The 15,968-nt window shown below is 44.6% G+C and overlaps 1 protein-coding gene across 2 annotated transcripts in view; it reads left to right on the top strand.

Moving 5' to 3' along the window:
• The window catches only part of EGFLAM (EGF like, fibronectin type III and laminin G domains), a 76,291-nt gene extending 62,490 nt beyond the window's left edge, over positions 1-13,801 (top strand). For both annotated transcript variants that reach the window (XM_030237431.2, XM_030237430.2), the window contains exons 17-23: positions 317-433; positions 2,585-2,765; positions 7,202-7,280; positions 8,150-8,293; positions 10,786-10,869; positions 12,136-12,239; positions 12,720-13,801. In XM_030237431.2, the coding sequence (XP_030093291.2) occupies positions 317-433; positions 2,585-2,765; positions 7,202-7,280; positions 8,150-8,293; positions 10,786-10,869; positions 12,136-12,239; positions 12,720-12,874 (864 nt within the window). In that variant the 3' untranslated portion in view covers positions 12,875-13,801. The remainder of the gene's footprint in view (positions 1-316; positions 434-2,584; positions 2,766-7,201; positions 7,281-8,149; positions 8,294-10,785; positions 10,870-12,135; positions 12,240-12,719) is intronic.
• Positions 13,802-15,968: the final 2,167 nt, after the last annotated feature.

Here is a 15,968-nt window from a genome sequence, read left to right as displayed (position 1 = left end):
AGTTTTATGAGCCTAATTCTGGTTATAGATTTACATCAGTATTCCTCAAATCTTTGCAAATGAAGCTAGATGTGCAGTCAGAAAACACAATGTGTCAGTTTCCTTTCTTTCTTCCTTCAGTATTGCCATTTTGAAATAATTGAGATTTTTCAGCTGCTTCTGACAGGGATAGTGTAAAGTCAGTCAGGAGTGTCCTACAATGGCTTTCTTGATTGTACAAAGAAGAGGCATTGAAATAGGCTGTATGACAATTAATCTGAAGATAGAAGCATGGCTCCAGCTACTCTAATAAAATGTTTTTTTGTGTTTCTTGCAGGGGGCTTTTACACAGATTAAATGCAGCTCTGAAATATTTATTGGTGGAGTCCCTAATTATGATGAAGTGAAGAAGAACTCTGGGATCCTCAGACCCTTCACTGGGAGCATCCAGAAGGTGTGTGCCCAGAGAAACACACTGTGGGCATTTATTTCCACTGTATCCATGCACGCTTTTTGTGCCGTTATTCGACTGGCAATATTCAGAATAATCAAGGATTTCACCTCAGGAGCCCACCACGAGGGGTTAAATGATTATTTCACAGTTAAAAGTCCTCCTAGTGCGTTCTTATACCACCATGGAGATGTGCACCATACTGCTTTCCCCTCTTTCAATTTTCTGTGGGACACATGAATGGAGGAGATGTTTTCCATTGTTAGCCGACATTAGGGATGATGTTCCCATGAGGTCAGCTGAACATGAGTGCAGTTTGTATCAGGCCTAGTAAATAATCAAATGAAAGTGCAAACTGAACTTACATTTTCCTTGGATAAAGTTGAAAGATTGGCCCTTAATCCTCACAGTTTTCAAGGAGTGAATTGCATCAGATGAGTGCAAAGAAATACCAAATAAAACCAAATTTTTAATAATAGTTTTTATTAAAAAAATAAATAAAGCTCTGCAGTTGCTCCAGGACAGAAAAGTAATTGTAATTCAGTGTAAATGGTTTAATCACTCTGTCTGACACTTTTTACTGTCTTTGTCAGCTGCCCAGCAGAAAGCATGAGGTTCAGGAAAACTGGGGGAGTGAGTAATACTGATAGGAGTAGGTCAGACATGTGAACATCATTGGGAAGGTAGGCTTGACTAAACACAATGTATTTTGGGATGCAAGATAGAGAGCCTAGGAGCAATTAACACAGGTTGCAATTACAAGGTGAGGGGTCATACAATAGAGTAAAGGCACTGATAAGGATTGGGAAATGCAGAGTGTGAGCCTTTACCTCTATGATGTACTTAGTAAGGTGGATTTGTATTCTCAGAGGCATGAATGGGATATCAGGGAAAAGTACTGCCTGCCTTTTGGGCACTGGGAACGTTTGGTTGCCTTCTTTACACATGGTAGGATTTTGGAGAACTATACAGAAACAGAGCTGCAAACATCACCAAGTACTGGAGAATATGCAGTGCATAGAAGGACCCAAGATCACAATATATTTAGTTTAGTTAGATAAGGCTGAGAAGTGCCTTTATTGTCGTCTTCTAATCCCTAGATAAGGATGAGATTTCTTTGGATACACGCTGCTGGAATTGTGCAGAAAAAGACATGATGAGAAACAAGGGCTGGAAACTGAAGAGAAAACAAAATACATATTTTTATGAGTGGAGGCTTGTTAACCTCTGGAACAAAATTTGGAAGGAAGCTGAAAACGTAATGGAGTCTTCCCCAGTTCATTACATGACAGGACTGGATGTTTTTTCTGCTTTTAGAGTTGTGTAGTGCTTTATGTAACATCTTCTCTGGATGTTGGATCCCCTAAGGTGCATTGTCCAAGTTTTGCAGGAGCCAGAGCAACTATTACCTTTCTCAGTTCTGGCCTTAAAATCTATTGTTTGTTAAGATGTTCTTATTTTGATGTAGCTGAGATCAGATGCTGTGCCTGCATGCAATCTCTCTAGCTGAGATGTCAGCTGAGATTATACAAATGTTGGTTTATTTTGGAGAACATATGCTGTTGACATATTGGAAAAATCCCAGCATTTAGCAGTTCTCTTCCATTTATATACAAACAGTTTTGTGAAGTCATTATTTACGTTTTTCATTCATCTTAACTCTAGCCTCTTTCAGGCAAGATGAGATACTAGAAGGCAATAGAAAATGTGAAAAACAAGCTGTTCTGCTTAGTATTTCTGTTGTCAACACTCATCTCCTGGGGGGTTTTCTGATCTCAGAAATGCTTTTCTTCAGCAGCACTCATCTAATTTTACCATCCCAGCTCACAGTTCAGCTACAACCAGTGTTGCACCAGTGTTCAGGAAAGGGTCTGGTAAATTCCACACAGCTTCACCCCTTATAGGGGTTGCCTAAGGCTGTTTCACAAGACAAAAAAGAGTTTAATCTCCAAGGGATCAGGAGGGGCAAAAGTATGAGTTGGACCTCTGTAACCGGAAAAGACACAAGAATAGGGTTTGGGCCAAGTTTTGAGAGTTACATTTCTCTGAAGTCTTTCAGAGGAATCTTCTAACTAGCAGCAGGATACTCTGGATTTGGAAGTTTTAACATTGTCTCTTCATGCCTTTTTTTTTTCCTTTTTTTTTAACATATAGATTATCTTGAATGACCGGACAATTGATGTGAAACAGGATTTCAGTTTTGGAATCAACCTGGCAAATGCTGCCCACCCCTGTGTGACCTCACCATGTGCAAATGGAGGCACCTGCATTCCCAAGAAGGACAGCTATGAGTGTGACTGTCCCCTGGGCTTCGATGGGCAGCATTGCCAAAAAGGTAACAATGGCTGGATATCAACCCAGGGGGCAGGAGCTGGTCACAAAAATAAGGAAGATTTAGCACCTACAACTGCTGCTGTACGCAGGCCTTTAAATAGAAACCCTGGAGGCCAGAGTACCCCTTTCATCTGTGTACTTTCCATGTGTCTAGGGAAGAATTTGTTGTGTTATTTAGGAATGTGGTAACTGTTATCCCAGCACGGGGCTAGGATCCATAGATAGCAGCCTGGTATCTGGTTGCTTGTGGTGAACAGCAGTGAACACTAACACTTCATACAGGTCCCTAATTGTGCAGTGCTGTGCAAAGGGGGAATTCCTGCCAGGATCCTCCAGCCAGCAGTTGTGTTACGTCCTGAAGCGTGAGCATGGATAACCCTGGTAATTTTATCCAGCATCCAGCTGACAGCAAATGCTGTTCTCACACACAGAAAGGCCTGCTCCTGTTTTAGGCATTGACTGCTCTGATGGAAATTGAACCATCTGCACAGATCCTGCCTTGGTGGGGCCAAGGAGACCACCAAGGAGGCAAACTCATGCACGTGCACATTACTCTCTTTTCTTCAGAGCCACTGTAATAGTTTGAACCTTAGATTCAGGAAAGGGATAAGATTGCAACAAAAGCGTTTAAAAACTGTGCTTTGTGTTATTCCACTAGATGGAGTCATTTCACTTCTGTCAAGCTTGATCTTAAAAAATTCCTGAGGGGAGGTTTTGTAATGTAACAGTAAACTCGGTTCAAAAGAGCTGGCTGACATTATTGTCTTCACCCACTGCTTCATTTCTCACAGTCATAAACTTCAAAGTTAAATGTAGTGGTTTTGGTTAAATTGCAATGAATATATTGGCCTTTTTTTCAAAACAGACAATGTCTTAGAACAAAAGCATTATAATAACATGCAATGCAAGGAACCCTTTTGCTTACGTTGTTGTGGTCTAACTAAGAGCTGAAACAACGTCATTTACCCTGGCTTTTTTGTAGGGAGGCAGGAGAATTGGGATTTTGACTTTCTAGGTATGTGCAGGGTGCTAAATTCCTGACTTCAAGATGGTATCTGCAGCAGTACCAGGACATGTCCACAGGCAGTCAGTCAAGGGAATGCTTTGCAGCTGGGTGTGTGACTGCCTGCCCATTTGGTGTGCAGGGCTGGGGCTGCAGCTTCTCACCTCTGCTCAGCTCCCTGTGCTGAGCCCAGGGAGCAGAGTCTGGGCTCATGGCACCAGCAGTGGTGCCCCTTGGCTGGCATGTCCTCCCTTGTTGTCACCTCAGAGGATGTCCAGGCTTTCAGAGACAGTCTGAAGCACCTTTTCCCTATGACTTAGCCAGATCCTGGGTGCTGCTGCCTATGTGAATCCAATCTTTACCCATTTTTAAGGGTGTTCAAAAGCATGAACCACTTGGTTTCTCTTCCTGATATCTGTGGCTCCTATTCGGGTGCAGCTCAACCTCCCTGCATTTGTGCAGCCTCAGCTGCCACCAAAAATTGAAAGGTTTTCTGATAGATGTGCATAGAGCATGGAGTTGTTCCTGAACCTCAGTTCATGACAGCCTTGATGAGAACCACCTGAAACAGATTCCTCAAAATAATCCTTACCTGTGTCTCTGCTGGGGTGTAGACATTCTTAAGGTGAGATGCACATCTCTGTGCACTTTTGTTTCACAACAGAGTTTTGGTTAATGCATTCAGAAGGTATGTGAGGTGAAGATGCTGTCTCCATCCTTCTTGGTGGTAGGCTGCTGTAAAAAACCCTAAAAAACAAAGTGCTTTGGAGGGAGCTCACCTTATTCTTCAAAATGACACACACCACTTAAAAACTCAAGTAATGCTGGTATGAGGTATATGAGATGCTGATTCATATTGTAATGGATCAGCTGAAGATTCAGTCGAGTTTTTGCTGGCATTGCTAGGTTTTACACCTTCTGTCCAAGCTTGGGAAGTGCTAAAGGTGTTTTTATACTTTAGCTGTAAGATAGAATAGAACAGCAAACTCTTTGTTTTCCCTTGGCTAGAGCTGATCCCTGCATAAAGCCTCATGAGTCACTGAGATTTGAGAAGCAGGAATAGCAGAAGGATTTGCTGCAGGTCCCACCTGTCTGTCCCTTTGTGTGTTTTGAGCAGACAAATATAGGTACTTGGAAGAAACCAGTTATGAACACAGTGCTTCTTTCACAGGTGATTGTAGTCACTTATGCGAATGGTAGGTGGGAGATTAGACATATGTAGAAAGGTGGGTATGAAATTGGACTAAAGGAGATTTTTATGCTTTAGAATAATAAACCCAGAATGTTCTTGTTTTGTTTTGTGCTGACTCACTGCAGAGTGTGGAAGTTACTGCCTGAACAGTAAGTACTGCAAATCATGTGAAAACTGCTCTGTCATTGTGTGTTTGTCTGGATGCTGGGTTTCCATTAAGCCTGACAAGTTTCTGTCATTAAGCCAAAATATTTTCTAAGGTTATATAGTACTTCCTTAATCATTGTGCTGTTGATATTTCAAACTGCATCCAAAGCATTTGCCAAGCTCAGAACAGTGGCTATAGAGTTGTGTCTGTATTTGCAGAGCAGAGGGCCAAGGTAGCTGGCTTAGGGTTTTGTGGTGTGACTTGAGGCTGCCCTGCAGTCCAGAGCTCACTCCTGCTTGGCATGAGAGCTTTGGTGCTTGTCTGCTGAGTCATGATGAGCAAAGAATGAAGGTGTGTAGTCCTAGATCTCCTTACTGCCTCTGCTCCCTTCCAGCTGCAAAGATCCTGGCTGCATCAAGGGAATGCTAAAATTTGCTTGTTTTTCTGCACTCAGATTCAGTGAAACAAATGAAGAGCAAGCAGAGGTAAATGCCCATTGAGCTCTCTAGAGGAAAATTGGAGTACTCTGGCACGAGCTGCATGACATGGGCACCTTCCCCTGCTGAAGGCAAGAGCAGTGGGGCTCTAGTGCAGGATGTGGTGGGGAAACAAGGGCTCCTTTCATGCTCTGCTGCCATCAGAGGCTGTCCAGTGCAGGAAGTGTCAGACCTGGTGAGGAATGTTTGGCCAGTGTAACACAACTTTTTGCAATCTTCCAACGACATTGGCAGACTGCAGGCTGGACATGGCCTGTGGTGGTTTCTTTAGACACATTAGGCAGCTTTCCTGATTTCATTATGGATGAGAACAGTCATTCATCACTATCTGAAATTCTCAGTCTTGGCACCTAGAGCTAAATTTCATATTGTTGTTGCTGGCTGCCAGACTACACCACTTGTTGCATATCTGTGTCACAGTGAGCTCTAAAAGCCCAGCCAGACCCTGTGTTGCATAAAGAAAGCAAGCATCCTTGCCCTGGAAAGCTTGAAATTTATATAGATGGGATTAGCTGTGGGTTGAAGGGATTATTCCTCAGTAAGAAAATAGGATGAAGGCATCTATTTTAAGTAATTTATACGACTGGCTTATATTAATGCAGCAGTTATGGGAGATCACCAACAAACTGTAGGATGTTCACTCAACAAAAAAATCTGTTTGGGCTGTTGCTCACAGACTGGCGAAGGGCTCTGTATCAGGGGTGTTCCGTGGGTTATGTCACACAGCTGAGTTATTTTGCCAAAGTCTTCTCTGTGGGTGGCAGTGCACCAACTCCAGTTCTGGCAGCAATGTTTGCCACTGTCCCAGCCACACACCATAGGGGCACCTGGGGCTGTCCCCAGAGAAATGCTGTATGGGGGACACAGAAAAAGACCCCCAAGGCTGCACTGCAGTGTTGAATGCACCAAAGGGCTCTGCAGCCTCTCCCCTGCAGCCTTTGGTATAGTCCCAGTTGTTTTCAGTGGACCAAAGTGATCTGGACTCTGTAAGTCCTCCCTGAGATACCTGCCCCCAAACTGCACCCCAGGGGTGAGCCCTGAGCAGGCAGCAGCCGCTCTGTGCATCACATGCACGGAAAGAGAAAGCAGAGGCTGTGTGTGCTGCCTCCCTTGGCAGGGTGAGAGGCCCCTAATGTGCTCTGCTTATGGTGCTCTGTTAGCAGCTGGGGAGGAGTTTCTTAGTCTGTGCACAGAGGTGGTTAATGCACAGTCTTTGGCAGGAGGGAGTGTTGAACCACATAGAGAATCAAGGAATGTGGAAATGGGGGTAAAGAGAAAATTTGCAATGTTTTCCCAATGCTTCGTAATTTTCTGCGCTAACATTTATAGTGGAGCAATACCTTGGGCTCCTGGCATGGAGGCTGTAAGCAAAGGGACTGTCAGTCATTTAAACACCCTTAACTGCTGCCCCAACATTTAGGTAAAATCTGGCAGTGCCTGTTTGCAAAGCAGTGTGGGCTCAGCTCAGTTCTGTGTCACTGGTAGGTGCCTGCCACTGCAGAAGTGAATCAATAAGAGGGTCTTGTCTCTTTTTTTCCTTCCATTTCCAAGTCAGCTCTCTGACAGTCATCTTCATTTTTTTGTATTTACTTCTCAGCCATTACAGAAGCAATTGAAATCCCACAATTTATTGGTCGCAGTTACCTCACATATGATAATCCAGACATCCTGAAAAGGTAATGTGTCTCCTGTGGACCTAAGTCTTCTGTTTCTTAAATGTTATAATGTTGGGAGCCTTATGTGAGAGAGTGTAGTATATGCACATGTTTTAAGCTGTATTTATAATATTCCTAACTGTACTTCTGCCATATTTTTCAATTTCAGGGAAAAATACATTTCAAGTGCATATCCTTGTGGCTTAGTTTATTATTCTTGTGCATCTTGCAGCCTGTCAAGAAATAGCACACCTCTGTCTGGCACAGGGAGGGACTGGTTTTTCCCTGAGGGCAAAGAACAGACATACAGAGCTTGTGTCTCAAAAGGGACTAAGGACCTTAACTCCTTTTTAACTCCTGCTTTAGCCTAACATTTAGATCCTCAAAGTTACTTTTTTGTCTGCTTTGTATCCTAGAACATACCCACATTTCAGCAAATGTTGGCTTGTTTCAACAAGTTCCTCCATCTACCTTTATTTCAGCCACTGAACAGAGAAGGGTTCACCAGTGTCCTCACCTACCATTTGGTACCTCCCACCCTATGCTCCTTCCACTGGCTTCTGAGGGCTCACATCTTCTGGGCATTCTCAAAATCTGCTTTTTGGGCTGGATTTCACACTAGGCTAGAGGAATAAAAGGATTTTCTATGAATTATATGGAATAACCTAGCAGCTATTATGTGGAGAGATGAGTTAAATTCTTCCACTCTGAAATGATGGAAATGAGGATGTGAGCCAGAGTCCTTCACAGATCAACATGTAAATGAGTTGCAGGAAAGTAACCCACCAGACCAGCAGAGACTAAATACTGCATCGTCTTTCCTGGTTTTTTGAAAGAAGACTGGCACAATTTAGTATTTTACTATTATTTCCTTCTTCTACATTAAACAGGGTGTCAGGAACAAGAACGAACGTGTTCATGAGGTTTAAAACCACAATGAAGGAAGGCCTTTTGATGTGGAGGGGAAACAGTCCCATGCGACCTAACAGTGATTTCATCTCTCTAGGCCTTCAGGAGGGAGCATTAATATTCAGGTAAACTTTCTTTCCCTTGTTTGTGTAACACACAGGGCCCAGAGGAGTTGCTACAACACACAGAGTGCACTTGTCCCTTGGCACAGTGTGAGACACTCTCATCCTCAAAGTTTTGTTCAATGATGGATCCCATTTTCTGTCTGGGAGAGGATGTAAATTGAAGAGGTAATGTGCTGCAAGATTTGCATCACTCCTTCTCCTTCTCAGTTTTTCAGATATCAGGGCTTTATTGTGATTTTCTGAAAGATTTCTTATGAGGGGATGAATACTCTTGGTAAGCCCCCCACATACCTGTCACATCTGTCTCAGGCAGAGCAGGGTAGGGCTGGCAGGGCTCAGGGACAAACTTTGGTGGTGCCACTGCTCGCTGTGGGCTCACTCTTTGCCAGACAGTGCACACAGGAGCAGGGCTTCCACCACCTCAAACCCCCAGATATCCTGCCCCGTGACACGCACACACAGCTGTCACCACACCTGGTTTCTGCCACCATCCACAGAATCATTAATTAAGCAGTAATACTGCTGTCAAAATGGGGAAACTGGGAAGTATTGGGAAATGCTGGGGTCTTGCTCCAGCATCTCTTTCTCCCTTGCAGATGCTCAGGCACACCCTGTGCAAGTTTTTGCATGGTGCTTTTTTGAGACTCCTGTGTTTTGAAAGCCTTGTGTTTCCTCATGCTGCTCCTTTAGGTTGTGTAAGGCAATACTGAATCAGCAAACCACAGATGCCATCACTATAGTGGATTGTTGTGAGACACTATTGATCATGTGGCAGAGAGCTTATTATTTAAGCTAATTTTTTTTTTCACTTTACTTAACTGGCTGTTCTTTGTTACCATGAATGTATAGATAAGTTGCATGTTTCTATTTGAATTAATTTCTTTTGAGCTTTTTTTTAAAATGTGATTTAACAACTTGGCAAAAACTCTTAGTTTCCTCATTGATTTATAAACAAGGAACTGACTCTGCAGAAGTGGTGCATTGTTTAAATGTCTTTGGAAGGGACTGTCTTTCTAACATGCACAGTAGTAAGTGGCCACTCTGTTCTGTTTCCAAAACACAGTGCAATTTTTATTAGGTTTCTGCTCTTCCTCAGAGATAAAGACAGTCAAAAGCTTTTGACCAAACCAGTTGAATTTTACTGAAATATTTGTACCTTCCACATTCACTTAGGAAGGTGAAAAATAAGACTTCCAAAATAAAACCCTCATAAGCAATAACTGCTTACTGAAGGGGAACATCAAAGAAGATGGTGAAAGTACAAATGCAGAAAAAAAAATCCTGAAAGGTTGATCCTCATGCTAGATTTTCATCTTTTGAGAGGTGCAGTCAAGAGGCTATCAGGGCTGTGAATTTGTCTGAAGAATTTTTCTGCAGCTCAAGTTCAGATGTCTGAGTTCATTTTCTATGGCCTTATTCCCTGAACAGTGTACTTGCTGCTAGAAATTATTTCTGTTGCTCCTTGCTTCTGTCAAAGGTTATTTCACTAGTAGGGGGATAGCTGTTGTAGAGGGATTCATAAGCGATATGAATCTCATTTCTGTTATCAAAGGTCTGACATTTTGATGCAATCCTGAACACTCAAATCCCCTTGTTGTTTTTGACCTAGACTGGTGTCAGCGTGCTGGGTAAAAGGGGATGCTTGCATGAGACTCACTTAAACCCCTGGAGACAAAACAAATTTAGGGTAACCAGTTTGCACTGGGCATCTCAGTTTAAAGTGCTGCTCTTCAGGGCCTCACCCTGGCCATGAGTTCATTCCATGTTCAGTATTTTTTGGAGAGATAATGACGTTGGCTTTAATCCCTCCTGCTTCGTAGAGGCTGAAGTCCAGCAGCAGCTAGTTCATCCAGAGCACTCAATAGCTCACTGTGCTGTAGCAGCTACTTCTCTTTTGTTAAGGTTGGCCCAAGCTTCAGGGACCCAGAAATTAAGATGCCTGAAGTGTAAACACGATGGGGACATTATATCTGCTGAGTTATTTTAGTAGAAGCAAGCACAAAGAAATAATTAGAGTGGCAGCTGAAGCAGTTGCATTTATTAGACTTCATCTTTTCTAATATCACAGGTCTCAACCTTCCCTATATTTCAGATGGTTTGTAGATTTTTATAGGTTGCATGCTTATTTGCTCTTGTAAAAATTTATTTATTAACCATATTTGCAAATTCCAGCTGTGGTCTCCCACTAGGCCAAGGGTCTCTAGATCACTGACTTTCACAGTCCCCTGCTTGGGGAAGAATGGCCATGCAGAGGCTCTCTTCCTGCTCCCATGGGAAGGTGGGGATGGTACCCACTCTGACTCAGGGAGTTTTGCCTGCCTGTCCATGAGACTGACTTTACAAAATAGCAGCACTGCTGCTGGGACTCCAAAGGACTCCACTGATAGCCCCAAAATCCGAGCCAAAAGGGAGTCAAGGATGCCTGAGCAGCTTGGCAGGCAACCAGTCCTTTCAAGGAAGGCAGTAACATTTTCAATTTTTTTTAACTGTAGCTACAACTTGGGCAGCGGCATTGCCTCCATCACGGTGAATGGCTCTTTCAGCGACGGCCGGTGGCACAGAGTCAAAGCTGTTCGGTGAGTGGGCAGCTCCATCTGGGAGCACCTGGGTGGCACAGAGCCAGAGCTATTGGGTGAGTGGGCAGGCTCCATCTGGGGGCAGCTGGGTGGCACAGAGCCAGAGCTATTGGGTGAGTGGGCAGGCTCCATCTGGGAGCATCTGGGTGGCACAGAGCCAGAGATGTTCTGTGAGTGGGCAGGCTCCATCTGGGGGCACCTGGGTGGCACAGAGCCAGAGATGTTGGGTGAGTGGGCAACTCCAGCCACCCTGCCATTAAAGATGCTGGCTGGCATGTCTGGGGGCTGGTGGGGTGTGAATCACTGCAGCTCCACACTCACACCTTGCTTAGGAGTGGAACTGTTAGCAGCTTGGCTGTTTCAGGATGATGTGCACAAGGATTGCTGTATTTGAGGTGACAGTGCCAACTTGGCACAGCCCAAGGCAGGCTGCCAAAGTCGTGCAGGGCTATTCTGGGCTGTGACAGACATTCTATTAAACCCGTACCATTTCAGTTAAGAGTATTTTTCTTTAATGTCTGCATTTTAAAATTCCCTGGTGAGCATTTTGTGGGTTGGCACAAGCATTGGAGCACAGACAGTGTAAACCTAGTTTTTCTATTTGGAGGAGGTGCAGACATCTTGCAGTGTATATATAACTCATATTTATAACTCATTACCTCATGGGAGGCAGCTGTGTCCAGCAGGGAAAGCATACATCCCTATCTTCATGAGAGGCTGATTCCCTGGAAATCACAGTCTGACATTTAGCTCAACTTGTTACCAAATTAAGTGAGGATAGGACCCATCATGTAGCTTTCCTGTTAATACTGTTATTGACCATGTGTAAAATGGCTGTAGTGAGTTACAAAACTGCCTAAAAGTAAGTTTTAGCATAGCTTGCCCATTTTTTTCCCTGCTGTTTAAGCTTCTGCTGTTAACTTCTAACACTACATTTGATTTTTAACAGCAGGTCAGAATGTGCCCATCCCCTCTGTCCCCCACCTGTCCAATTTGATTCTTTTCCAGCACTTTCTGCTCTGAAAATGTGTCCTGCGCACTTTGCAGGTCTTTTACGTCTTTAAAAAAAATCCTAAAACCTGAAAAGTCTGGATGGCCTTAGTGCACTGTGTCTGTGGGGCTTCCCACAGACAGTTCCGAGATTTCACCATGAACCCAGCTAAGCTCTGAGTTGCTCTGGTCTCCTGGCGAGTGGAAAACGCCACTGCTCCTCCTCCCCTCTGATTGTAGGCTGGCTGAATGAGAGTGGTTTGCTTTTTGTTTCAGGGATGGACAGTCTGGCAAAGTAACCGTGGACGATTATGGTGCCAGGACCGGTAAATCCCCTGGGAAGATGAGGCAGTTAAATATCAATGGAGATCTCTATGTAGGTGGGTGCTAATCGTTCACATTCTGGACACAGATGCAAGGTCAGCTGCAAGGCAGGGCTTTCCAGCTCTGTCCAGCTCCTGGTGGAGGTGTCCTCTAGTCTGCCACAGCCTGTTTTTTGTGAGGAGGCCTCTCTGAGTGGGATGGGGGAATGGCTGTAAGGGGGGATGAGCACAATAGGAAACCCTATGGGACTCCTGGCATGTACATGGAGAAACAGCAAGAGGCAACTTAGAAACCCCCACACCTGGGCACAGCTCAGGTGCTGATGCTACAATTTCTGGAATAAATAATTAGTGTCCTAATTCATTGCCTCCTGCTTATCCCCTCTGTTTCAAGTGCTTAAAATCATTACTTTAAACAACATAGAGAAACCTATAAATTAAAATTCACTAGGAATGGCATTGCTGGGTGTGCAGCCTGCCAAGCAGGAGCAGGTGCTGGTGCTGGTGAGGAGTTTCTGACAGCTGCCTTTCCCGCAGGGGGCATGAAGGAAATTGCCCTGCACACCAACCGGCAGTACCTGCGGGGGCTGGTGGGCTGCATCTCCCACCTCACACTCTCAACTGACTACCACATCTCGCTGGTGGAGGATGCTGCCAACGGGAAGAACATCAACACGTGTGGGACCAAGTGACAAGAGAGGAATCCCAGTGCTGAGGACCCGTCGTGTGCATGTGTGTGTGGCTGAGCGAGAGCTGGCTGACGCAGTCCTCTACAGCCGGACCAAGCTGGCCATCTGGGAAAGTGACAAAGCCAAAGGGAAACCCAAAAACAAGGAAAAAAAAAGAACATTTTTCCCCTCTCATTCCCTCTCCTTTCTCCTCCTTTCCTGTCCAAATGAAACCGAGCATTTTGTGTCTGAACTGTGCCCTCTACCCCTTAAATGTTTAGTGAATGCTAAAGGTTGTGCATCAGTGCAAACAGCAAAGTGTGATGTTACGAGTAGCTCAGTGACTGTGTTTTGTGGTCCTTAGGTTATCTTTTGTAGTATCAGAGAAAGCAATCTTGAAACAACTACAATCATCCCACCCTGCAGTGATACAGTGACTGGGCTGTTCAACAAATATACCATCGGGCAGCATATTTCTGCACTCACATGCAGGTCCTGGAACAAGCAGTTCTCCTTACCACTCTCTGATTTAGCTGTGTTTCATCCTCTGTAGCAGGATAACAGTTACAATGACTGGTTTCAAAATATTGTTGTTTGTTGAGGCGGAAAGTTCTTACAAGTCTACTTTTTTATTACAAGCAACAAAAAAATGTACCAATTTTGTAGAGGTAATTTTATACTTGTCTATTTTTTATAGCAGCAGCAGACCTGCTTACTTGGCATCACTTTTAACATCTACATGTACTATACAATTAGCTCTTTGCACACTTTCCTAAAAATAGAAAAGTGACCTGTGGCTTAATGTCTGTATTATACAGTTTTAATGGGGATATTTGTGAGTTATGACCAGTTTTACATTTGACTCTTTTTGTTCTGTAAATTTTGATAGTTAAAAATTGTACATTATGAAGCTTTCCTGTCTTAAACAGATTAAAAGATTAGGAAAAAAAAAGAGCAAATACTTGCTACTGCGGTATTTTTTTTTTTTTTTTTTAAGAAAAATGAGAAAAGCTATTGCAAGAGACCTTGGTAGGTCACAGTCCTCTTAAAATGTTATGTTTTCTAGGCACCGGACCAACACTTATGCAACCTTGATTGCCAAAGTATAATTTAATCAGGCAAACAGAGTGCTGTTGAGACACTGAAAGAGTGGTCCAGAATTTCATAACTGGGAGATTTTTCTTCCTTAATTCTCTGTTCAGAGTGGATGAGTGAGCCTGTGAAGGGGCTGGGGGGAGAAGAGAGACCAACCATGCAGTGGGGCACTCCACAGCCTGCCATGTGCCTGTGGCAGAGGAGCCACAAACTTCCTTGGGGACACAGGCTCATCTGATTGCCTGTGAGCTGAAAGGACCTGATGTGGTGAAAGCAATGGCCGTGAGAAGGTTTCTGCTGCATTGTTGCTGTACTCAGAGTGCTCCTGGCCCCCTGAGAACTCACACACATTCCCTAGATTCATCCCACCTACAGCAAATCGAGAGAATGGTACAGACAAATTCCTGTCTGGACACCCCAGCTCCTGTCCTGCGTGCTAAAGGGACACCCTGATCTGGTCCTTGTAGATAAGGTAGCAGAGGTCAAAACCAAATGCAGGCACTTACTGGAAACATAAAGTAAAAGGAAAGTACATGGTGCTGTGATGTGCACCTGTGCTCTGCTCCCTGTTCAAGTGATACTTTGTGAAAAAAGTCTGTAACGTCACAGGCAGTTTGCAGAGGAACTGGAGACACTCATGGCTCTCCTCCCAGGAGAAGCAAAGTTTTGTTTGGCTTGGGAGCCCCATGGGGAAGGAGAAACCCTCTGCAGCTGGGAAAAAGCAGAATAAAGTATACCTGACCAAGATGTGCCTTTGAAACCAAAGTAAATGGAAGTGAATGCCTTGGGATGTAAAGGGAAAATGTGTAGAGTCTGAAAAAGAGTGAAAGCCAAAATTTCCTGAGGCTGAAGATTTTTCTGTTTACTCAGTGTAGCCCTGTGGGAGTGGCCTGACACAGCCTTGGGTCACATTTGAGCTGCTGGCTGCCTGAGAGGGAAAATTCACATCTTATGAGCTTGAGGGGTTTTCCAGATGCTAATGACTTGTCCTGACCTGGCACAGAGTAGGAAGATTTGACTGGCTGCACCCCTAATCCTCTGGACATGCTTGGGCTGGTGGTGGTGGGGCTCTACCACGGTCCATGAACAGCATCATCCTCTGCTCTGTCTTACGTGCCTCGCCTTTCCCATCCTTTCATTTCTGTCACAGGGTTTGGAGACCAGTTCCAAGACAAACATCTGGTGGGAGAGGTCTCTATTTTAAGATAATTTACTGCAGAATACCGGGTGCTTTGGTACGAGGCGGTGCTTCTCCAAAACAAAAGCAGCTCTTCTGAAATGTCGAGTAGGGAGGGGCGTGGGTAGGAAATACCTCTGTTGTTGTTGTGGGAAAAGAAGAGCAGCTCCCCAGATGCCTGTTTCCAACTCTGCTTATCCCCACGCGGGAGCTCGGGGCTGGCGACATCACCCTGCAGCGGTGCCGGCTGAGCAGGAGCAGCTCCGCGGTGCCGGCCGGGCGGGGGCGCGAATAGCAAGGATGCTGAGTGGTTTAAATCGCTAAAAAAAGGATCCTTTCTGCATCCTTTTAAAGACAATCTGAGAAATATCCCTCATCTACATCTCCACTCTTCCTGGTAAAGCTCCATGGGTTTCCACTTCAGGGGCTGAACAGGAGACAGGTACCAGAAAATCAGGAACATCTGACCACGTCTGGAGGCTCTGCCCCTCCTGCCCTCTGCCACCCTCCCCACTGATGCTGGGTCAGGGAAGGAGAAAGGAAAGGTGGACTGTGAATGACAGAGTGATTAGTCATTTTCCCAGGAACTGGCCTGCATATGCTGCTTGCTGTCTCCAGGAATGTTTATTAGTCACATTACTCATTGCTTGGGCTGACTCAGATGCAAGACATGACCCCAGTGCTGAACAGGGTAAGTTCCTGCCAGTTGGAGCCCCGTCCCTTTTGCTGCAGTTACCTGAGGAAACCTGCAGAGAAGGCAGCAGCCACAAGAGATTATGCCTCTCTTTGCAATTAAATCTCCTTCCTTAAACCGCAGCTATTATTTTTCTTACTAGTTTTGCACAT

This window comes from Serinus canaria, chromosome Z (genome assembly GCF_022539315.1).
Source record: "Serinus canaria isolate serCan28SL12 chromosome Z, serCan2020, whole genome shotgun sequence".
NCBI classification, from domain to species: Eukaryota; Metazoa; Chordata; class Aves; order Passeriformes; family Fringillidae; genus Serinus; species Serinus canaria.
Note: the sequence above shows the minus strand (reverse complement) of the source record. Positions and strands in the feature narration are given on the sequence as shown.